The 24,796-nt window shown below is 38.9% G+C and overlaps 1 protein-coding gene across 10 annotated transcripts in view; it reads right to left on the reverse strand.

The window, feature by feature from the left end:
• Positions 1-24,796, reverse strand: part of Dmd (dystrophin) — a 2,257,783-nt gene that overhangs the window by 47,344 nt on the left and 2,185,643 nt on the right. For 6 of the 10 annotated variants that reach the window (XM_085684598.2, XM_085684595.2, XM_087902601.1 and 3 more), the window contains 7 exons: positions 18,392-18,558; positions 16,113-16,224; positions 14,477-14,613; positions 13,754-13,792; positions 9,314-9,379; positions 8,214-8,279; positions 5,311-5,469 (listed from right to left, as the gene is read on the reverse strand). In XM_085684598.2, coding sequence (XP_085540724.2) covers positions 5,311-5,469; positions 8,214-8,279; positions 9,314-9,379; positions 13,754-13,792; positions 14,477-14,613; positions 16,113-16,224; positions 18,392-18,558 — 746 coding nt within the window. The remainder of the gene's footprint in view (positions 1-5,310; positions 5,470-8,213; positions 8,280-9,313; positions 9,380-13,753; positions 13,793-14,476; positions 14,614-16,112; positions 16,225-18,391; positions 18,559-24,796) is intronic. The other 4 variants (XM_085684599.2, XM_048449762.3, XM_048449759.3 and 1 more) reach the window with 2 other exon arrangements.

The following is a 24,796-nucleotide window of genomic DNA, read 5'->3' on the forward strand; positions in this document are numbered from 1 at the left end:
ATCTAGCCTTGGGTCAAGTTTACAGACAACAATCAGCACACTATCCTAGCTAAGGAGGTCTATACTCCTCAGTGTGACACCATGCTCTTGCACAACAGATGGCTTCATTGCTTCCCTTTCTTTGTCTTGTTTTGAGAATGGGTTTCACTGTGTAGACCTGGCTGGCCTAGAACTCACTATATAGACCAGGCTGGCCTCAAACTCATGGACATCTACCTGCCTTTGCCTCCTAAGTGTTGAGATTAAAGGTTTGTGCCACCACACTTGGTTATAATGCAGATTTTGCAAATACCATTATGTGTTTTGAGTTACTCATCTCTGGCTGCCTGTCCCCAGCTCTTGACCCCCACTTTCAGTCTTTCAGTTTGACCACTTCTTATTACTTTGGACTACCATATAAACCACAACAAAGAAAATGGACTAAAGATGCCTGAGCCTATGAAGATTTATAGCAATGAAAACAGGACCTAAGAACATTAGGTTGTTTACAAGGTACATGAACAGGTCAATGGTTTCTACCTAGTTCAAATCAGTGATAGAAGTAACAAATCTAAAACTTCTTGGAATGTCATATAATCTTTTTTTTCCAGAATAAAATGACTTTAATTTTCATCAATCAGTGTCATAGACATCCATTGCTTTCAGAATTGAATGTCATATAATCTTGTGTGAATATTGGAAGAATGAAACAAAGCAAGATAAAACCAAATCAAAGCTTTAAAAGCCTGGTTACCAAAGAACCAAACCAAAGCATATGAAAGGTACTGGGTAGGTACTACAAATCTGCTGAGCCTGATGCTATCGTAGAATATGAAATAATGTTAACCGTCTTTAAACTTCACAGTCAATCAGATTCATATTTACCTGCATTTTAGATTTAGGTGCAACCTAACAAATTTACTATGCTGCTGACAATAATCTGGAAAGTATAGACTTAAGTCAGGAGACTACAAGATTTCATGTACATAGGAATAAAAGGTAAGCTGTGAGTTCACAGAGCTAAGGACACAGGGTGGAACGCACTCTCAGCAATCAGCTGGCTTCTGCCAAATAAAGACAAACTCTAATTATCTGTGGTTAACAAGTGAAACATGAATGGTAGGTTAAGCTAATGAATGCTACCAATGGCACAAACTTTTAAGAGACACTATCAAAAAGATCCAGAGACATACTCAGCTTTCTTCTTATCTTTATGGGGGATAAAAGACTAGTAACCAGAGGGTGCTGGTGGGAGAGACACCCAGAGCCAAGGATTTGGAAAAATGGATTTTTAAAATTCTACGTTTATGAGAATGCCATGCTTGGTACTAATCAAGGCAGAGGGAAGTATTTTGAAATGTTAATAGAACTAAAAAAAAATAAAAGCTCAATCAAATGTTTTCCTTTATGAAATTAGGTTTGTGAAATATTTGGTTTTGAAACTACATGCACATATTGAAACCAAAATAGATTCAGCTCCAGTTCAATTCATTTGTTCATTAATTTATTCAACAAATATGTATCGAATGCTATGTATAAGGAATGGGAGAAAAGGAATTCTAACAGTAGAGATAAGATATACCCCAAGACGACCAGTGTTATTCCATTGGCTCACTTTAAGAGCTAACCACGCCCACCCTAGCCACTTTGGACCTCCCCCGCCGCCATCTTCTCTCTTCTTTTTCGTGTGTGTGTGCGCGTGTGTGTCTTTGTTTTATGTTTGTCTATATCTCCCTTTCTTTAAGTAATAAATGTCTAGCTTTATGTATAGCCTTATGTCCATTTACTCTGCCATTCACCGCATCCAGCCGCTTGACTCTGCCGCTCGCCCGGGGACCCTGACACCCCTGCCGCATGGCGCTGCCACTTGCAGCTGCTCCGCAAGCTGCCCGGGACATTTCATCATGGTATTATTTTTTAAAAAGAACAAAAACCAGGACTTATCCCCAGTGCTTGAACTGGCTGTTTGGGGCCCTTTCTCTTTGGAAGGAGGATATAGGAGGGAGGGACTTGGTTCTGCCTCAAAAGGATGTGTTAGACTTTGTTGATTCCCCATGGGAAGCCTTGCCCACTCTAAGGAGTGGATTGGGGTGGGGCAGGTGGAAGGTAGGGGAGTGGGAGAAGGGGAGGGAGAGGGAACTGGGATTGGTATGTAAAATGAGAAAAGATTACTTAAAAAAATAAATTAAAAAAGAAAAAAGATATACCCAAGATGTATGTAGAACAGCCACCTTGAGTTTCTCTAGGGCATTGGGTCAGGAAAATTGTGAACAATAGTAATTAATAGAATTAATAACATATATAGTCAGGAATTGGAATCTTCAACTAAGTCTCCTTTGCTAATTGCAATGTGAACATAATTCACATTTGCAGAATAAGAACATCAAATATTCACAGATATTTGATATTTAGATATACTAAATAAACATTAACTATACACAGATATTTACATACACTCAAAGTCTCCATCCAGAGCACTGAGTACAATATTAACTTTAAATATCCTTGCCCATTTTCTCCACAAGTAGGCTATTATTTGTCATTTTTGCAGCCTACTTCTGACTTGGGAAATATCCAGGCTGGCAGGCACAGAGAAAGAGAATCTAGTGATTTCCTAGGCTTTCTTAGGGAGGGAAATGACAAATTAAAGGCTTTGAAAGCAACACCCAATGCAAAGGTCATAGAAGCAGAATGGTCCTGAATCTCTTTCATAAAATCTCCAAGAAGACAGCAGAGGATAGGGCAGAGAAAACGAGGAAGGCTGTTCCCAAGAGGGAGACACTTCTTTGGGATTTCAGTGGGAGGTGAAAATAGAACTAAGAAGAAGAAGAAAAGAAAAGACTCATTCTGACCTTTTCAAGATAACCTCCAGAAAGACTCACATAATGGCAGAGGCCTCATTTTGGAGCACTAAGTGGCCCTGCTATATAATCTTTCTTTCAGAGAACAAACCATCCCATTTTCAGTGACAATCCTGGATATATTTCAGGGTAAAGTGGTTGAACTAGTTTATTCAAGGACATTTGTTCTTTGCAAACGCTCTCCAGGTAAGGCACATTCTGGGGAATAAACCCGATTTCTATGTAGATGGCATTTACATAGAATGGCTCTTTATTCTCTGAACCAAGGTAGAGTTGGCTATTTTGAGTGTGAAAAAATAAACCTGGTATGAATTTATGTCTACCACTGGCTGACTGGGAAATCTGGGGCAAGCTATTTGAACCTTTCTCAGCCTGTGCTTTCTCATCTAAAGAAAGGAGATGTGTACTTCTTTGTACAGCTTTTAAAAAGATTAAACGATCTAAAATATATTAAAGTACTTTCAAAATGAGGAGCTGGTAGTGTTTCTCAGTGGCAGAGTGGGTTCTTAGCATGCATGAGGTCATGGGTTCAGTCCCCAGTACCAGAAACAGTGCTCTGAAAATGATGAAATGATCCAGAAATGAGTGTAATCAGTATTCCTCCCCAACACTCATTGACCTGGTTACCACGGCATGGAGGGAGCATGCGCAACCCATCAACAAGATCTATATCCTGACTAATGAGCTAAAAGATGCACTCAGCAACGGTAATGATCATATACTAGAAAATGTATGTACTCTTCAGGAGCATCAGATTGTGTTTATAGGGGAAATCCCAATCCTTTCTTCTCTTTTGACTTTGATAAAGATTTAATATGAATGACTTCTAGCTATTATTACTAATTATTATAGTGACTCTTCCCAGTAAAATAATAGGAGAGGTATCTTGGATTTCATTCCTACTTTTACATATAGAGCTAAGAAAATAAAGTTATCATTAATCTTCCCTCCACAAATGTACAATATCACATCGTTACTGGCGGTCATGTGACCTCCTTGCTATATTCTTAAGTTTATATCCTATAAGCATGATTACATGATCTATAGTGTTTTACCAGACACTTCCCGAGTAGCGAAATATTATCACTGTGGTAGGAACTCCTAGAGGAACAAGATGCTGATCACCGAATGGCCAGGACTCATTTGAAGGAGGTACGGACAATGATGGATAACGGGGCAAACTGCCCTTAGTTTTCCGGGCAAAATCTAAAGTGATATAGGCCGACAGGAAGCGTGAACATGGCCCGGAAAGTAGATGCAAACAAAATCAAAATACTGGCTACAGCAGTATGATCAGTAGAGAAGAAGGTGGCATTGACAAAAGCAAGTCGAGAGAACACAGTGGAAAATTTGGACGCCCTGCTGAGAAGCTGGGTGTTTGTTCAAGATACAGAAATCCAGTAAAGTAAGAATGCCATGGTAGGTCTTGGTTCTAGAAAGATACACAAAGAGGGAGTGCAGAGGATTTATTGGGAAAATGGGCGAGGAACTCAAGGGAAGCCAATTTGATAAAGAGCTATGGCCAGAGGTCAGGGGTATTAAGAGCTGAAAGGCTAGTAGCAGCAGAAAGGACTAGATGAATGGCAGCCTGCTTTTTCATGCTGAGGAGACATTCTCCCTCAGGGCACTGGGTCTCAAATACAGTGTGTCCTCTAGATTAAGAGGTCTTGCTGCCTTGGGCTAACCAAAAGAGATGAAAGTATTTAAGTGCTACAGATTTGAGCAGTCTGGCCTTTAAAGACTTGCCTGGTGGCACTGTCTGTAGCAAGCCACAATGTGATTATAGGGGCTTATGTGAAGAGGTTCCCTTAACCAAGGTACCCGTGGCATAGCAAATGTAAACCAAAAGGAAGAGGCCAATGATTTGTATCATCCTGACACCACACAATAGGCCAGGTCCTTACAATTTATCCGCTTTAGGCATCATGCATTTTCTTTGTTAATAATTGCACTTTTCCCCCCACAGGTAATGGCTAACACCTGGAATTGCCTACCTAATCTGCTATGAAGATGAATAAAAGTAGTAACTCCTTTGCATTTGATGATGCAAAATAAGAGGAAATACTGTTCCCAAATATGACAGAGCCAATGAATCGACTTCCTCTAATGTTTATGGTAATATGGCCAAACATGTAAAATTTACATAACCACGAATTAAACCACTTGGTTTTTCTCTTAAATTCTCTTCCCAAACACAAATATATCAAAACCTATGGAACACATGCAATAAACCCAATGCCCCCATTAGCGTCAATCCCCTCACACCTAGATTAGGAGTTCTTTATTAATCATGCTACATGGCACTCATTTTCTTCTTTCAGACAAGAAGTGAATCTGCAAAAGGAGCTGAACAGATTATTTTCGCAAACAGTTAGACATCGAACGACTAAGTGAAGACTCCTGGCACTCGTCTTCGTGTGCAAGCGTGTGCACTCCGCTTACCAATGACACAGCTACAGAGAAAACTCACCTGTTTTCTTCCTCAAGATCTGCTAGGATTCTCTCTAGCTCCCCTCTTTCCTCACTCTCTAAGGAAATCAAGATCTGGGCAGGACTACGAGGCTGGCTCAGGGGGGAGTCCTGGTTCAAACTTTGGCAGTAATGCTGGATTAACAAATGTTCATCATCTCTGGAAAATAAAATCAAAGGTTTTGGTTTTTCCACCCCCCTTATTTTGTTTTGGGGTCAGGGACTCAGATGTGTATTTGAAAATAGAAACATTTCTTGGCTCTCAACAATTAGTCAGACCTTCCGTTCCTTTATTCTGAAGACATGTAGGTACCGCTGTAATGATGGACAGTTTAAATTGTTTCTTTTTTTCAAAAATCCACATGAAACTTACTGGCCTATTTACACAGATAAATGAAAGACAGAATTATAGAAATACTTGGGAGTCTATTTTAACACTTTAGCCTGTTATCAACTAACAAATATTTTTTTAAAAAAAAAATAACAATCGCCATTTAATTCTTTTGCTAGTAGGTCTGTCCAGATGATCTGTTCATGAGCCATAGCACTGATACTGATTGGGCAGGGAGGAGGGAAACAGTTCTTTAAATAGGGAATAGTATCTTCAGTGGAAGGCAAAAACCCGAAAGAGCTGCTTCAGCCAGCTAATGTTAACTTATAGGTCTCAGAGGTGGGATGTTAACAATAATTAACCTGTGGATAACTGGTTGTTTTAAATACTGTTTAGATACAAATACAAAATTGAAGGGGGTGGAGACATGAAGGTGACTGATTAAAAGAGGCAAAGAACAACTCATTCCTTTGGCTGAGCCTTAAGCACTATTTCTGTGGGGAGGAGGGCAGGGGAAGGCGTATTCTCAGGGCAGTTGCAGTCTCCTGGCAAGAAGGAACGTGCTAATAACACTCAGGAGAAATCTAAGAATGAAGTGCTCTAAGTTTTTGAAAACTCCACTGTACCTCCAGGTTCTAGGAACTTCATTTTCTTCTTAATGAAACGCGAAAGCTTCCTGTTTCCGGTTCCCTGGCGTTATCATGTGCATATGCTACCTTTTGCATACCCACTTGATTTTGGTTTTCCGGAGGGAATTTCTGCATAGCCCGGGCTGGCCTTAAGTTGGCAACCCTTCTATCTCAGCCTCCTGATTACTGGCACGAGTCTGCATGCCTAGCATGCCAGAGCCACCACATTCTCAGTTTGAAAAGATCAGGTCCTTAGGAAAATGGTCTCATGGCTTCCATTTTGTTGTCAGTCAGTGGAGAGAAGTGGTGGAAATGTTACTAATAATCACTGGAGCATTGGGATACACTGCAGTGGGTGACTACTTGCCTAGCATGCATAAAGCCCTCCTTAACACCACAAAATAATGATAATAATGAATATTATGATTTTCAGTGGCATTAAAAAGAAACATTTAAATGACATCAGCTGCTCCATCAGAACTGTTCCTAAATAACAGATTTTGCTAAAACAACAGAGTGAAAATGGATTGCACGTCCTCAGAATGAGCTACAGCTAAATTTTGTTGTAAAATCAAACAATCAAGGTCTTTATCACATAGCTAATGTATTATTACCCCCTCAAGTTCTAAAAGTTTATTGCTAGGACTTCCTACATTTAACTGGAACCTACTATTGTTGTTAGGCTTTCTTCCTCTTCTCTGCGGCAGTTCCGTGACTGCCAGAGACTGTCATATGGACACACTCTAAATTAATGTGGAAGGGTGAGAGCATCTTCAGTACAAAACTGGGAAGCCAAATAAGTGAACCAGTCAAGCCTTTATACTGAGTTGGTTCTTTCGCTACTCGCTTTCCTGTTGGAAGATCATATAATGGCATCCCAGTTTTAATTGGGAAAAGGATATGTGTTTGAAGTAAATGACTGGCTGTTGACGTCTCTCTTATATTGGTCTCCTCTATGTGTCAAATGGAATTCATAGAATAATTGCATAGAAATCCCACTTTCATACAATTTGCTTTGGCTTAATCCTTATGAAGGTCCCTTTCTCATTTGAGCAAGATGCTGGGTTCACATACATACTACATAGGATAACTTTACTATGCTTCCATTTGCCTATTCTCTAAGATAAGATGTTAAACCATTGTCTTATCATGTCTTATCAAACTAAAAGCATGACTGCACTTTGACTAAAATTTTTTTCTCCATGTTATTTGTTCGGTTAGTGGGTCCTCTATTTCCTCCATGCCCTCGCGTCTCTTCCTCCCTAATCAACAGCTGCTTGGATCCTAGCAATGGTCCTCTGTATTCTGTACCATGAGCTGGTGATGATGCCTCTGTTTTGGAGCTAAGTGTGTTCTTGGCCATTTGTAACAGTAATACGTCTCCTTCTTAAAGTGGGATCAAGCTAGCTTCTCACCCCAGTGACAAACTGAGACCTGAATTTGTCTTCCCTCATCTGGGAACACTTCACAAGACTGCCTTTCTATATGATGCTAAGGCTCAACAGTCCAATGAAGAAAAATGCCAGCCTAACAGTATATGGGAATAGAAATTCTATATGAAGACCACATCTCCACTTCTCACCAGTGGAGGAAATCCGACTTAGTTCGTACTTTCAAATGTCATCTTATTCCTTATTCCAGTGCGCTCAAAATTTAGCCTTTGATCTAAGTGTTTGAAATGAGTAATTTATAGTCATAAGACATTAAATAAATGTACGTAAGGCACTTTTTTTGTTTTCATTTTGCTATTCTGGATTAATGCTTGTATTTGTATGAGCTCATTCTGTGCCAGGTTTTAAGAACTAAAGAAAACGTCAATGAATGGCTCCTTGAGAGATCAAATGAATGTGATGTTAATTCCTAGAGCCTGGTTTTCCTACCTCTGAAGCCCTCAAAGCAATTTTATTGTCAGGAACATTTTGTAAAAAGAGATAGAATACTTACATGCTCTCATTAGGAGAGATGCTATCATTTAGATAAGATCCATTGCTGTTTTCCATCTCTGCTAGCCTGATAAAAAACGTAAAAGCTCATTAAAACTTATGTGACTTCTTAGAATCTACTCAAGACCTATGCGAACATTCCTGAAAACTAAAGAAAAACTCATGGCAAGAGGAGAAAGGAATCCTTCAAATTAAAGGATGTGTGTGTTGTCTTAACCAGTTGAAGCAGCTAGTTAGTAGCTTTGCACTTTTAGTGTTAAAAACTATGGGAAGCTGTATTTTGTTGCTGTTGGGGGGGGGGGGGATTTTCCCCCATAGATCAATCTTTCTTTCTCTGAGAACCAGTCTTTGCTTGCAGAAGAGCATCTTCCCTAAAAGCAAACCCACACCTTACACTACCCCTTGTCTTTTAAGACAATCATTGCCTTTCACTGATGATAGAAGTATACAGCTAATTAAAGCTTGCCACAATGGAAGAGCACGTCCAGTAGTCAGGAGGTTGGTAAAGGATGGATTCACAAGTGTTCTATGTGTTCTGTCACCGATTCAATAATAAAGCCTTTGGACAACCAGAAAAAGTTGAATAGACTTATTTAACAAGCACAAGATAAAATTAGTCGTTCAGCGCTTAGGAATAAAAGTTATCTCAAATACAAAGAAGGTAGTAGAGAGAAGTTCAAGAGTTAGGAAAGTTGTATCTTCTTAAAGTCAGTGAAACACAAATAAAAAGTCAGGGCTTTCACATTGTTTAGGTAACACAGTATCATTTCTCCACAGATTAATATCTAGTCTAGTAGTTTGGAAGGAGGTCAGAGGACTTACAAGCCAATTTAGCAAATGTGTTCAGAATATAAAACACAACAAAGCTACCAGAAATGTTGAAAGGCCAGGGTTAAATAAGATTGTTCTGGACCCATGCTATTGTTGGTATCCAAAACCTCCATGCAGTAGAATGGCATGCACGTTAGAGGGCAAGTTGATTAGTAGAAATCAGAAAGGATTGAGGAAGAAAGAAAATATTTGTTTAAAATTATTATAGGTTAGCTTTCCTTGGTTAGTTATTTCAATCAATATTTCCCTGGCATTCAACTAGTCTCATACCTGCTAGCATAATGCTCAATGCGTGAATGAGTATCATCGTGTGAAAGCTGGGGGGACGAGGCAGGCCTATAAGGCAGAAAATGTGATTAGTCATAGATACCACCCAGTAATGGAGAAATAGACCCCACCACACACTCCTGTTATATGAATGGCCTAGAATGACTTTATTCCAAGCCTATGGATAATGCACATGTATGTAGCTGCTCCTGTATATAAGAGAGCATCAAATATTTTAGATTGAAATCTGAGAGATGATTTCGGATTTTCCTTAAAAGCCATAAAAATAAAAGAAAAACTCTCTAAAATGCTTCAATTACACAAAAAGGTATGGGGGAGATATCTACACAGCATTACAGCCTCTCGGCTCATACATTTTCATATATGAGAGTTCTGAGGCTGTTTCAGAACTGTGTGGTTAAAACTGGAAACAGCTTACACACATCTATGATAACATCTTTGGGTTGACTGTAAACTATGTATCCTTAGCAGATTTACAGTCGAGAATTTTAGTTCCACTGAGGATATTCCATTCTAGCACTTCTTTAAATTCTATCTACCAGGATGTCTACAGAAGGAAGCTACCTGCCAGTTTAACAGTAGCATTATGCTTGTATGCTATAGAAAAAAAATGGAATGACTCAACGTCATGTAAGCATTTTTTTAAGAATATCTAAATTTAGTAAGATGTCACGTATCTACAATAATTCTTATTGGGGCTAGCGTGCACTCAAATCCAGATGGGCAAAATCCAGATGGGCAAATAAGAGGAAAGGGTAAATATAAGTTCTGCAGGCAAAATCAAAACGCCCCTTTCTGCAGTAGACAGGCAAGGATTGTGGTAGGGTTACCGTTTTTCAGACTTCATAGCTGATCTACTCATTATTTCGGGAATTTTTATATCTTTTGGATTAATTATAGCAAAAAAACAAAATTTGTTCTAAAAACCAGTTTGGACTTGTGATTTTTGCCCTATTGGAAAAGAATAAAAGATCTCTTCCATTTCTCTCCTAATACAGAAAGGACTTAGGTAAAGAAAGGCATGAACCCCAAATCCAGCGTAACATGTGCAATGAGGTCTGTTGTTTAGCCTAATACCCAAACAGCATTCAAAGACTTGGTCTGAACATGAAGGTGAAAATGTTTGATTTTTTTCTTAAATTTCTGTGTGTATATATGTGTATATGTATGTATATGTATATACATATACACACATATGTGAAGATGAATGCATACATACCGCTAGGTTTGCATAGAAAATATGCTGGACATTTCTATTTTTTTAAAATATGAAACATTGTGTTAAGATAATTATAACACACTTAAACTAATGACCAGGGCACTGGAGGCCTTCCTTGAGAGATAAAGGTTTTATCATATTGTGGAGGTCAAGTGTAAAATATGAGACCAGTATTGTCTAGGTCAAGTGCAAAACATGTTTACATTTTCATGTGAAAGGAAAAGAGACAACTATTCAAATTAATAGGCAGATCTAAATAGTCCCATGGGAATCTTCACTATATTTTTGAATTAATCTGCTATTTTTATAGAATTTTGAAATAGTTTATTACTAGAAAGCTAGAAAGTTTCATACATAAATATGTGTATATATAGCTATATATACACATGTATACATAAAATAAGCTAAAGCCTAACATCGAGGAAAACATATTAGCAGTAATTTTTATTATAATAGTTGCTATAGTGGTAGCGTATAAACAAAAGAAAGAAAACACAAGACCTTGAAGCAAAGCTACAGCAGGAGAAGAGGGCATGTAAATCCAAAGCATATTAATGCAATCTTATCAAAAGTCTTATACAAAGCTGTAATTCTTAGCCTCAAGGATAATTTCCCATAATTTTATATATTAATGCACATAGTACCTAGTGCAACTTGCATAAGTATACGAACTTGTAATGGTTAGTAATCTGGAAAAGTACAAGAGGCACTTGCTAAACCAAAAAGGAAGCAAAAGAAAGTGCTGGTCAGAGTAGAATAATTTGAAAACCAAGAATTAGTAATAATTACTCCCCTCCCCAAAACATACCTTAAGTATTAAGTCTCCAAAAAAAAAAAAACTTTCAAAGGAGGATGATAGTATGGCTGCTGCTTCCTGCTTTGTAAATACAGAGCAATATAGCAACCAGGATAATTTCTGATTATCCAGAAGAATCTATTTGGCCAAAGCCACCTCACGCTTGCATGTGAGAATTCCACCAGTAGGTTCTCATTTACTTAGATTTCAAAGCAGAGGAGCTCCAACAACATTGCCAGCCTGCCTCGTTTGTGGATAAACAAAACGAAAGGCCTATCCTGGATTCAGTTTAAAATACTATGACAGCTACAAAGAAACAAGGGTTTTGTGTAAGCAAAAACAAAAGATCTGTATCTCTGGAAGCTGTCCAAGTCTGTGTTCCACATTAAATAGATTAAATACCACTATTATCATAAGATGCTCCTATCAAATATATTTTAACAAAATAAAACATGTTAGTACCTAATTCCTCTGCTTGAATAGGACAGCTTTACAATAGATTTTTCTATTTTATTAGAAAAGTCTGAATAAAAAGTAATAAAATTAGAGTATAAAGAAAGTACAGACTAGCACGTGCATTTGTTTTCTTCCTCCAAACTAGAACTCCCCACACTCTCTGAAAAATCTAGCCACCTTTTCCTAAAAAGGCAACCAAAGCATATGTTTTAGTTGTTGCAAAAGATAAATTAATAAATAAGTCATGGATTTTGAAAGTGCTTCAAGGATTAAGAAAGACAAACATCCTCAATTTAAAAGAAGTCACTGCAACCTGACTGTGATACTTTCTCATTAACATAGATCGGATCTTCTCCATTCCTTCCAAGGAACTGTTTCCTATTCCTTTTAGTCAAATATTAGAAAAAAATTTCTTCCGAATCCTAACCTTTCAGACTTCCTCCCTGGTTAAACTCCCCCTGGCAGAGTAAATCTACCTACTTGATCATCTCAGTACGTCAGCAGATCAAATTTCAAAATTGCTTAGTTATGAAGGCTTCCGCAAACAGAATGCTCAGGTTGGGGAAAATGATTACCATCATGCAAAACTACAGCTGTATCAAGTAACTTCTTAGATTGTTTAAGCATTAGGAATAAAGAAAAGAGACAATCACTATTTGTAAGTATGGTAATTAAATGGCACAATAATGTGGGATTAAAAAAGAAAAAGCACTCTTCTACTTCCTTTGGCTATTAAAGGCCTAAAATACATCTGAATCCATAGCCTGTGTGTCTCTATATCTTTGGGGAAAACATTATTTCGGTTCAGTTAAATTATATGGCGAGATAATATGAAAATCAAATAAATTAAATTCTCACATAAGCCACTCTTTCAAATTAGTTATTTTCCCCTTGTTACAGGACAGAGCTACCAAACTTTGTTTGGTAAAGCATACTGTAAAAACAACAAACTATTATGAAAACACTGTATAACTTTTATGTAGGCATACTTTTTTTTGCTAATGTACACATCAAAGCTCTCTAAAAGATTTCATAGATTTTATTCTTTAATAAAGAATAAGCTGGTACTCAGGCTGGTCTCAACTGCTGGGCTCGCTTAAGCAGTTCTCCTGCGTCAGCCTCTTAAACAGCTAGGAGTAGTTGGGTTTATCACAATACCTAGCTCCAAAATAGTTCTCTAACAATGTAAGCTGAAATAAAACATTTGTGTGTTATTATATAATATTAGTAGCATTAATAAACACCAGTAGTAGCAGCAGACTATAGAGCACTCCTCCCTCCTTGCTTAAAGGCATAACTGTTTATGAAGAGAGTATTCTAGAGTGATGACAAAAATAAGTTTAGCTTACAAGTCAGAATCCTACATTTGTGAACATCTTTAAAACCGCATGGCATAACCTACTTTTTAAAAACATCCACACACTTCACTGAAATTAGTCAACCAAACTTAGTGTCACACTCTAAAATCTATCCTGCTGATTTTTACTAGTCCACTGCTAACTGCTTCCAAGGAACACACCATGACCCTTCTGAAGGTCTCCATGTCTTACTTCTCAAGAAACATGGCTTTCAAATGCTATTATCCAAACGGGAGCCTCTTTCTTGCCTATATTTGAAGGAAGATTGAAAATATAAACACGTCTTCCAGGACTACAGCTAAAACCTGCAGAATTCTTTTCATTTTTATTAGAACTCAGACCAGAATTTCTACTGACTAGCACTTCAGCAGAGAGACCTGCAGCTCCACCCAGAGCCTCTTTAAGCTGTGATAGGCCTTAGTGAGAAAAAAAAAGGACAGGAAATTAGAATGTCTTTAAACAAAACCAAGCAAAATAAATAGATAGATAGATAGATAGATAGATAGATAGATAGATAGATAGATAAATAAATACACAGAGCAATCAAGCAAGTGAATGCTGGTGATCGCAGCACCCTCGGCAAAAGTACTCACACAGAATCTACTGGCCAGAAGTTGATCAGAGTAACGGGACTGCAAAACAAAACACATGAGGTGGTGAAAAGAGACACAAGCAAACCCAGCCGCAACAGAAATTAAGGAAAGGGCGAAAGAAACAAACGAAATCCAACCAAAGTATGTCTGAATCATGGAAAGCAACAGTCAAAGAAGAGTGAAAAAAAATGAACGAAAAGCAAAACAAATCGCCGTGTGATTGCCGCCAGAGTACGGGGGAATCGAAGGAGGAAGCTTCAAGGAGCCAAAGGCATCATCCAGGTGAGCAGCAGACGTACTACTACTTACTGTGAAAGCCTTCCTGCGCCTGGGTATTTCTCTCAAGTGGCAAAGAGTGACTAGATATGACCACACAATTAGATACAGAAAGACACACGTCCACTGACTTGTGAGGGAAGGAACTCAAAATGAAATACTGGCATCACTCATCTGTAAACAGTCCCCGCGCTCTTAAAAGGCTTAGAAGGCAATTTGGACTTCAGTATTATATTTTTTTCCCTTCCTTTGACTTTTGGAAAAGGTAGCTGTCAAGGGAAAGTGCAATCGAACAGCGGCTTATTTGCCTTTGCTTCAGCTAAAGTCAATCCAGAAAGAGAGATTGAAGAGACTGTTTGCATTTGGGAGTGAAGGAGGGTATTTGGTGGGGAGGAGTTCAGATATGTATACCAAATGGAAGTCTGCTTGGCAGCCGCCACTACTCACGTTTCCATGTTGTCCCCCTCTAACACAGTCTGCACTGGCAGGTAGCCCATTCGGGGATGCTTCGCAAAATACCTTTTGGTTCGAAATTTGTTTTTCAGTACCTTGGCGAAGTCACGGACATCTTCTCCAGATGTAGTCTAAAAGGAAAATCATGATGAGAGAAGCTTTAGGAGAGCGCCATTTAAAAACAAATGCCCCCCCCCCCCATCTTCATCTTCATGGCACTGGGTTCGGAACCAGGGGGATATGGGAAGGATGAGCCAAGGCCATGGAATCAAACTTTCCTAACTTGGGTGAGTTACTTACAATTATAAAACATGTATCAGTGGGAAAAGAGGGGCATTAAAAGCTGAGAAGACAGTACTGTTGGCAAAGTGCTTGCCACATAAGCCTAAGTTTGGATTCATAACAGCCACATAAAGGCCAAGCATGGTGGTACCTAATCATAACCCTAGCATTGGGCAAGGAAGAGACAGGTAGATCTCTAGATCTCAGGTACCAGCCAATCAATCTGTGACTTCGAGGTTCTTTTAGAGACAGTGTCTCATAAATTAGGGTAGAGAAAGATGGAGAGAGACACCAATCTGTAACCGCTGGCCTTCACACACATACACACACCAAAAACACATACAAACACACAAAAATAAGTAAAGATTAAGAAGAAGAATAAATGAAATATTCAGACTATTTAGCTATTCAATGAACGCTAGTTTATAGAAGACTTAGACTAACTAAGTTTTACTCTACTTTTCGGGACTTTTAAGCTACTTATTTGACATTAATATCAGAGCTCACAAAATGAATAGTAGATAATTCATAGCATGGCGGTTGCACTGTCCAGCACTGATTACCTTTGTAAGAGGAATAACAGTGAGGAAGACAGTTAAATGCTTGCAAGGACATCTGGGGATGGATGAAATCTGTGGCCTAAAGCAGAGCAGAGTCCCTGTAAATCTTGCTAATAAAATACAGATTTTGATCTCTAAAACTCCAGCTGGGGCCTGCATACATTCCTGAGAAGCTCCCAGGACAGCCAGGACTACACAAAGAAACCTTAACTTGAAAAACAACCGAAAGAAAAACCCAACACCCCAAAATAATAATATTAAAAATAACAGTACCATTGCACATAAAGCCATTTAAGAGGTAAGCACTTACTTACCATGCAAACGAGTGATTAAGTATTGTTATATGAAGCATATTTTTCAAAAGTGAGTTGCTAACGTCACAAAGCTCAAGGTGAACAACAGTGACCGAGGGTAGTATGGTATGCTCTTTGAGGAATACACACTACTCTTCTCCAATTTCAACGTGCCCCACGGCCATGAGTCTTCCCTACATGATTGCTAAGCTTGTACAAAAGAAATGTGAGATGGCCTCCCTACAACCATGCAAAAAGAGAACAACATATGCATTCATTCCGAGTACTAATTGAGTACCAGTCACCTCTGATGGGTATTAGGACCTGCCTGGTACAGATATAGGGTGGTGAAACTTAAAAACAAAACAAATAAAAGCAAACACACCCCCCTGCAAAAAAAGAGCAAAACCAAGAATTAAGTATGACTTGCAATATCCAAATCTAGAATTCCTCTCAGGTGAATGAACTCATCATGTCAGGAGGACATTAACTTACCGGAGTGCAATATTCTACCATGGGGTAGTGCATTTTATGACCCTTTGCAACTCGACCAGAAAAGAAGCAGCTTTGGCAGATATCATAATTAAAGTGCTTTAGACTTCTGTACCTGAAAAAGAACAGAAACAAACACATATGTACTTCTTCAGGTCATAGTCCCAAAGAACACTCTAGAAAACCCTCCACCACACTGCCAATTGTAAAAACAAGGTAGTGTTCATTAGTCCTGCATAGTACACAAATAACTCCCACGCCGAGCTTCTCCAGTACCTTTTCCACACTATCAAAACATTTTGGCAGAAAGATTATCTCATAAACATATGCAAGAAAGAATGAAAATCTCAACCCTTATTTAAACTCCATTGGAACTCTTTCAGATTCAAAAGAAAAGGTTGGGCAAACTCCTAGTCTTTTAAAGACCAAATACTCAACAACTTTGAAAGAACTTCAAAGTGAATGACTGACAAGAGTTTTCTGAAATAATTATTATCACAAAATTACAAAAATGGAGTTACTCATAAGAACTCCAATTAAAATAACTTTTCCTTTAATTATATAATCTGTAATTGGCTGGCATGATTCATCTTCATGTCAATTGGACAATTTCTTCTCTCCAGAAATTCCTCACCATATTACTCAAAATTGACACCCTCCAAAAAAGCCAACAACAACACTGAATTAAATGGAGGATTTTCTCCATTTCTCAGGACCAGTTGGTACATTTTCCTTCAGACCCAGAATACTATATATTTGTTTCAGTCCTCCTAATTTTTGCCTTCTCCGGTAAAAGCCTTAGCCAATTCAGATAAACATATTCTTGATGTCACATATGGGAAAGTGGGAAGAAAAGCTAGCATTTCTTTTTTTTTTCTTTTTTAGATCTCAACCGTCATTTCAGAGGGAATAAGGAAGAAAGAGAAGTGTTGATTCTTAAAATAATCTAATTTGATAAGAGCACAAGAATTGAAGGGTAAAGAAAAAAAGATTTCTCTTAGGTCCTCCAGAGAACGGTCCACATATATATATATATATGTGTGTGTGTGTGTGTGTGTGTGTGTGTGTGTGTGTGTGTGTGTAACTTTCCTCTGTTGTGTACAAATCCCACTGGCTCATGAAGCTGGCTCGGGAAGATAAGAAGGAATGCAGTCACCTGCAGCTCCCCTCCCAGTCTTGCAGGCCCTATAGGATCATTCTCACCTGTCCAAAACCAGTGATGAAAAAGGCATATTTTATAAGGATCTGTCTAACTCGGCTTTAGAAACGTGTAAGGCTTTTTTTAAAAAAAAAAGCTGCATGAAATTACACGAGGAAAAACATCAATGGTAAAAAAAAGGTGCATTTTAATGAAAATAGAAAATAAAGTCATAAAATAGATTTAAGCACAACCAGAAATGAATATTTACATTGGCTGCTACATGAATTCAGAAGACACATAATATATAATCCTGTTTATTTCTGTTATGGAAAGGCTCATATCAATCCAGATGTTTAAATGCATCATCATTTCAGAATTAGGACTTGGGATTATTATTAGTTTAGCTCATTTAAAAATATCCTACTTCTCCAAATGAGTCAATTGTTTCCCACGTCGTTTTAAGAATACCAAAATAATAGCGTGCTGGTTCCCATTTCCCTCGCCTTTACATTTATAAGGAATGCTTTCTGCTTTTAGCCGCTTTGTGAATCTCATTTGCTTGCCTACCTTCTATTCCCTTAGGAAAGAAGAGAATCAGATTCAAAGAAAAAGAAGAAAGTTCTCGGATGCCTGGAATAATTCTTGTTACTTAAGGGGTAAAAAGAAGTGCTGCCAAGTGAGAAAGAAACTTAGCTACCAGGATGCGTCTTCCCAGAATAGAAGCAACTCTTCGTTTTATAACTGATTCCTGGAGAATTTCTATAAACAGAAGAGGCCATGAAAACAAGGGTAAAAAGGTTTTAGTTCCAGGAAGGAGGAGGCACAGTTCATCTGGATGCCCTTGACAAACAAATATCTCTGCAGAGACAGGTACTCTGTCTCGCCCCACCCACAATGTGGCTGTGAAGAGCTGAAGAGTGAAGGTGGAAGGAGACATCTGCCTAATGAGTCAGGTCCACCAAATAACCCTGTGATCAGGGGAATGCCAGCCGTGATCGATGCTTTGGCTGCATCACTTTCTCTCCCGCTTTGGAGAGGAACAAACTAACAGCAAACTAGCATGGGAGGCGGAGGCGGGAGGCAAAAGACCGAGTCAGGAAAACGTGAGAGACGGTCAGGTGATTTCGTCGGAGCCCAGTACCTGAATCCAATGATTGGACACTCCTTGCAGATGTTACACTTGGCCTGGTGCTTGGCAGTTTCCGCGGCAGCCACTCTGTGCAAAACGGGCAGCCACACCATGGACTGGGGTTCCAGGCGCATCCAGTCGAGGAAGAGGGCCGCTTCGATCTCAGGTTTATTATTGGCCTGGGAAAGGAGAAGGAGAGGGAAGTAGAGCAACAATTCAAGGAGAGGCGGCAAGAGAGTACGAAGTCATTCATTTATTTAGGTAACAAATTGAAAAGAAAGAATAGCAAGAATCACAGTTTCTCAGCAAGGGCCTCTGCTCAGAGCTTTTTCTCCCCTCCTAATGTCCCCTTACCATCTACCAGAGACAATTACCCACCTAACTATTAAAAGACAACAAAACAAAACAAAGAAATTGGTTTAAAGGAAAAGCAAAAATACACAGCTGAATGAGATTAGATTTACCTCTAAGTTTTTAAACGGATATGTGAAAGTTAGCTGGAAGTGAGTGCAAGGTGTTTACTCTTTAAAATTTAAAGGAAGGGTAAATACCTCAAGAACTATTGACTCTTTTTTTTTTCCTTCTGCAGGAATTCCTTTTCATTGACTCCCAGTGAAGGACTTTAAATTTTAATCTAGTTCCAAAGTCTCAGATTTACAGAAAACAGACACAGATCATGATAGCAGAGAAGCAGCTTCTCAGAGTTTATACTGCTAACTAATGGCAAATCTGATTCCTGTCCCTAGCAATCCTGGCTTCTGGATTCTATCATGGTGCCCCATTGCTTCTTTATTTTTCTCTCTCTCTAAGCCCCATGACTCATTTCATATAGTACAGCCATCTTAAAACACTCAAAATGTATTTACCCATTGGCTAACTGATGCTATTGTAGTCATGCATTTTAATCATACGGTGTGTTTTTAACCCTACATGATTGTAATTTTCTATCTTATTAGATAGATTCACACACACACACACACACACACACACACACACACACACACAAAATGGTTTTTTCTCCTTACTGCTTTCTTAATATCAGTCATACAACTGAAATCAGTTCTGTCTGAAGTATATTCTTTACAATTTTCCTTTGTCTATTGGATGTAGATTTCCCGGATTCTCTTTTAAAATATCTCCCTTTTAAGCGATACTCTTGATAGCAGTATTTAGTGGATATAAAATTCTATATGGAAGGTTCTGGGGAATGTTTGCCCTCTTTTCGTTTTAGCATGATGAAATGTTATTTTACTTTTGTCTCCATTTCTGGGCTGCTACTACTGAGACAATTCTATTGCTATGAAATTCATTGTCCTTCTCCAGCTTTGAGTTGCTCCGTGGTTTTATTTATATCGCTTAGGATTCAGTGAGTTCCTGAAATGTGGCTTAGAGTATTAAGTCAGCTCTAGAATCTGCTCAGTTATGATTTCACCAAATAACTTCTTCTGCATTCCTTCTCTATTTTCTCTGCCTAAGTGTTAGACTTCCACATTCTCCATGGTACTAACCAGGCCTTCTCTAGCATCTTCCAGTTTATAATCCTTTATTTGTAAACATCCATGTCTAATCATTTTCTCTGTCCTATTATCTGGAAGAATCCATTTCCTCAGCTATATTCAGTTCGCTATAAAAATTTTAAATTTTTTTGAACATACTTATCTATTTCATGTGTATGTCTGAGTGCCTGGAGGTATGTGTATGCACCTCATGAATGGAGGAGACTCTCAGAATAGAAGCTGTTTGTCGTGGAACTGAATTTACGGGCAGTTGTTAGCCACCATATGGGGGCTGGGAACTGAACCCAGTTACTCTGCAAGAACAGCAACTGTTCTGAACTGCGGAGTCATCATCGGCCCCTAAAGTTTTGCAATTTCAGTTTTAAACATTTGAACTATTGTGAATTTTCCTTGCAGTGCTGGAAACGAGACCTATTACCTTGAAAATGTTAGGTCAGTACTATTGAACCATGAACTTAACACTGCTTAGCCTATTTCTTAATACCTAGACGCTCTACTTGGTCAGTTTTAAAGGCAGTTACAAAGCTTCTATGTAGTTCCCAGAAGATGTTTTCTGTCGGGGTCAAATATGGGCCTATAGTTTTCACTGTTATCTTTTACTTTTCTCCCAGCACAAACATCATTTAAAAATAGCCTGCCTGGCTGAATCAGCATGCTCGGGACTAGCACAAGCCTGCACCAGGTCCTCTGCATATGACTTCCAGGTAATGTTTTCCTGGGACTCCTGAATGTGCAAATGAGTGGGTCTCTGATTCTTGTACCTTCTCTTAGGATCTTTTTCTCCTATTGGCTTGTCTTGTCCAAGTTGGGTTTGGAAGCTTTTGTTTTATCTTATGTTTTGTTATTTTTTTTTAAGTCTGCCCTATTTCGACTCACTCTGATTTCTTATATGCTTAGCTATGGAAGTTTTTTCCCTATGTAACACTCTATACATACTTTCTGAACATACTTTGAACTACTGAATTAAAAACCCCTTCTCCACAGATGATATTACATCTGGTCTGCCAAGAAAGTGAGGGTCTTGGACCATCTAAACTGAATCTGTGACATGGGACCCTTAGTAGAACACAAGCACCAGGCCAAGTGTCGTCCCATTCCGCCCCTCTCAGCACAGAGCTTGCTAATAAAGATCTAGCCGCGTCACAGACAAAATGGCAACTGGGCTGAGACCTCCCTCCCCTTGCAGCACTGACCACTTCAGCAGTACCGCAGTCCTTCCTTACTCCTAAGGACAAACTTAACACCAAAATAACAAGCTACTTAACCTTAGATTCCCTTGCTACAAAACGGTATCAATTCAAACCATTGACCAAAAACCTCTGCCAATCTCTCTTCTCTATGTTAAGAGTCATCACAGACAAACTGGAATTATTTTTTTAAAGGAATCACTGAATGTAAAGATGAAAGAGATCATGCAAATCAACTCATTCTTTTGGACGGACACCATGGAGCTGTTATTCAGAGTCCAAAGTCACTTCACCAGAGCCAGTGAGTTTGTACGGCTACTGTCTAAGTGGCAGCCAGGTGAGAAGGCAGACATTCTTAAAGGGTGTATAACGGACCCCAGCCAAAAGTGACTCACCATGCTGAGTTGAAATCACAGCAAGCACACAAAGGACAGAAAAGCTCTGTATTCACAACCCTAGAATCCAAACCTAAACCTTCCTACTCACTGTCCATGCGGACTGGGGAAAATATCTTTAGCATTATGCCATAATCTTCCTCTGGTTTGAAATGAAACTCTTTACCGTTATCTGCTTCGCAGGGCTGTTTTAAGATTATGTGAGTTACCAGACAGAAAGGTATCTATGTCGGTATTTGGCACAGAGCAAGAAGCATGTTTGCTGAGGGTATCATTCCCAGTATCATTGAACTGATTGGAAACTTAGACTCCAAGGCTTCATATATGCAATCTTTGTACAGTCTTTTCAATAGGTATCAGAACTTCCATCTTTGGCTCTTCCTTTTCATCCCTGTTTCTTTGATTTCTTCGTGTGGCATGTCTCAGTTTGCCAATACCCTTCAAAAAACAATTTTCTAAATATGTTCTACTGGGAATGAAACCTCCATTGTTCTGTACTGGGTAATGGATCACCTTTATTTGATCTAAACAACAATTTCGCACAAGTCAACTCCTTAGGTCCATGTTTTCCAGTAGTACATCCAGCAAAATCCTTTATGAAAACTACGTTGGTTAAATTCATTAAGGATTAATCACTGTAATTATATCTTATACCCACCTCTTAAAATATTTCACACTTTAAAATCCTTAATACTTTAACAATTAAAAATGAAGGTCATCGGTGAAAAACCATGCCAAACTATGTTTAATCTCAAAATTTCCCCAGGTATAATCCAGCGACCCCAGGAACTTTATTCACTTCTAGTTGATAAGGTGTGTGAGTACCACGACACAGTCACACTCAGCTGAGCACTGTGGGGAACGCTGTTCTCTTCTGCTACCCACAGTTCTTTTACTTTATACTTGTCTTATTGGGATTTTTCCTGTCACATCTGTCAAGAAATTTCCTATTGGTTTGAACCCATTGGAATCATTTCATTGGTTTAGCAATCCTGACAACAATAAATTAGCTATTCCCAACTTAGGACTTTTCATATTTCAAAATATATGCTCTCTCTTCACATTGAAAAGTTACTGGGGAAGGCAGGAATGGTGGCATATGCCTTTAATCCCAGCACTCAGAAGCAGAGGCGGGTGGAGCTCTGTGGATTCAAGGCCAGAGTCTACATCGTGGTTTCTAGTGCAACCAGGGCTATGTAGAGAGACCATGTCACAAAGGGGGGGGGGGGGAGATTAGTGCTGAATGTCTTGAATATACCGAGGGCAAACATTAAGACATACTGCGAGAGCCTATGTGTTTAACATAACCTGTGATTTTGTCCTCTCTGGTTGTTGAGTTCTCCCCAACAACATCATCTAGTCTGTGCTGCACACATTCCTCCATCACACAAAGGCATAATGAGAGACTTTGTCAAAAGAACTGCCAAGTACTCAGCTACAATATGTACTATAGCAATCTCTTGCTCCGCTGGTCTAGAAACCAACTTTAGAAAAATAACCCTTTCTAGCCAAGAGACAAACCATTATAGAAAAATGGCAAATTGAAAAGCATTACTAATTCACTACTATTTATGGTATGAATCCACTGATGGTTAACCTGCATGTATATATTTAATCTGACTTTTTTTAAAGGATAGACTAATGATGCATTAAGAGACATGCCACAGGGTAAGAATTCATCCTTAATACAAAGTACAAATTATAATGTAAAATATCCCTTCATTCCCAAAAAAGAACAAGAAAAACAATCTGAGTATGAGTCAGCCACATGAATAGCCATAAAGACATACAGGAGGGGCCAAGGGCTCAGTAGTAAGGCACATGCTTAACATATATGAAGCCCTGAGTTCCGTCCCTAGGCCTACAAAAAGGGAGGGGCTGGGGATATGATTCACTGGATGGGAGACCTTGCTGTATATGCATGAAACCTAGAGTTCAAATTCCCGGCCACATGGGCCTGAAACTCTGGTGCTATAAGGAAGTGAAGACAGTAAAATTACTGTGGCTGGAGGGTCATCAACTTATCTCCAGGTTAAGTGAGAGACCCTGGTTCAGGGGGACATGGCAGAAAGTGATGAAACAGGATATCCCATGTCCTCTTGTGGTCTGAGCATGGAAAGGAGTACATGTACCTGCTCACACATGTATGAATGCATCGCACACACACAAAAGGGAGAAAACAGAAATAAATGCATAAAAGGAGGAAACTCCATGCCTATAATGTGTAATTAATAGTAGGAAACATAGACTAATGGTATTGAAGGTCCCGTGAGAAGAAAGGATCTCATTACCCTCACATAGTTCAATCCCTTCATGGAAAAACAGTGTCAACAGAAGGGAAGGGGCTTCTAGTCCCTATCCCTAACCAACCAATGAGCTATTGAAAGTTGCTGACTTCTACTATGAAAGTCAGTAGGGTGGACCCTCAGAAAACCGAGAATAGAGCTATTTCAAGATGCAACTCTTGGGCATATCCTCAAAAGACTTTACATCCTGCCGGAGAGTTACTTGCTCATCTATGTCCTTGTCGCTGGACTCATAAAAGTCAAAAAAGGGAATCAGTCTAGATGTCCATAAGCAGATAAATGGATAATGTAACTGGAACATTAACACAATGAGATATTACTCAGCTATTAAAAAACAAAATTATGAAATTCACAGGTAAATAGATGAGGCTAAAATAATCGTCTAGAGTGAGATAACACACACCCACAAAGAGAAGTACTGAATATAATTTCTTATGTATAGATGTTAGCTTTTAGGACTGCAATAGGTATGTTATAAGCTATATAACTGTAGAGGTTTGGTACAGAGTAAGGGAGTAGGGAAGATGGGAGGATCTTACAAAGAAAGGAAAATAGAATAGATAGTTACAGAAACCTGGGGTAAGACTGGAGTGGGATGATTAAACAGGCAGTGAGAAGAAAGAGAGAAGAAGGGGGGATATGGAGAGGAGCAACTAACACTAAGGGCTATTTGAGTAGCCATATTGAAACCTACTACTGTAGAAGCTTCCTAAAATATGTACATATATGAACGGATTCTAAACGGAGTCTGCAAATAATGGAGAGGGTAAAGTCCCAAACTCAACATCTTTTACCATCAAGTGAAACACCCAGTTCCAGGGATGGGTGACATCTAACAGAACTGCTGGTCAAATGGGTACCATGGATACCCCTAAACAACTCGGGTTGTTGCCAAGACTATTGGTTACCCTTCACAAACTGTTAGGGTAAGGTCCGATTACTGAAGACAACACCACCACAAAAATCAAGCTAGTGTCTACTAGAGACTTTAAGCCTACTGACTAATGTTTGC

Source organism: Myodes glareolus, chromosome X, assembly GCF_982192425.1.
Source record: "Myodes glareolus chromosome X, mMyoGla1.1, whole genome shotgun sequence".
In the NCBI taxonomy this organism is placed as follows: domain Eukaryota; kingdom Metazoa; phylum Chordata; class Mammalia; order Rodentia; family Cricetidae; genus Myodes; species Myodes glareolus.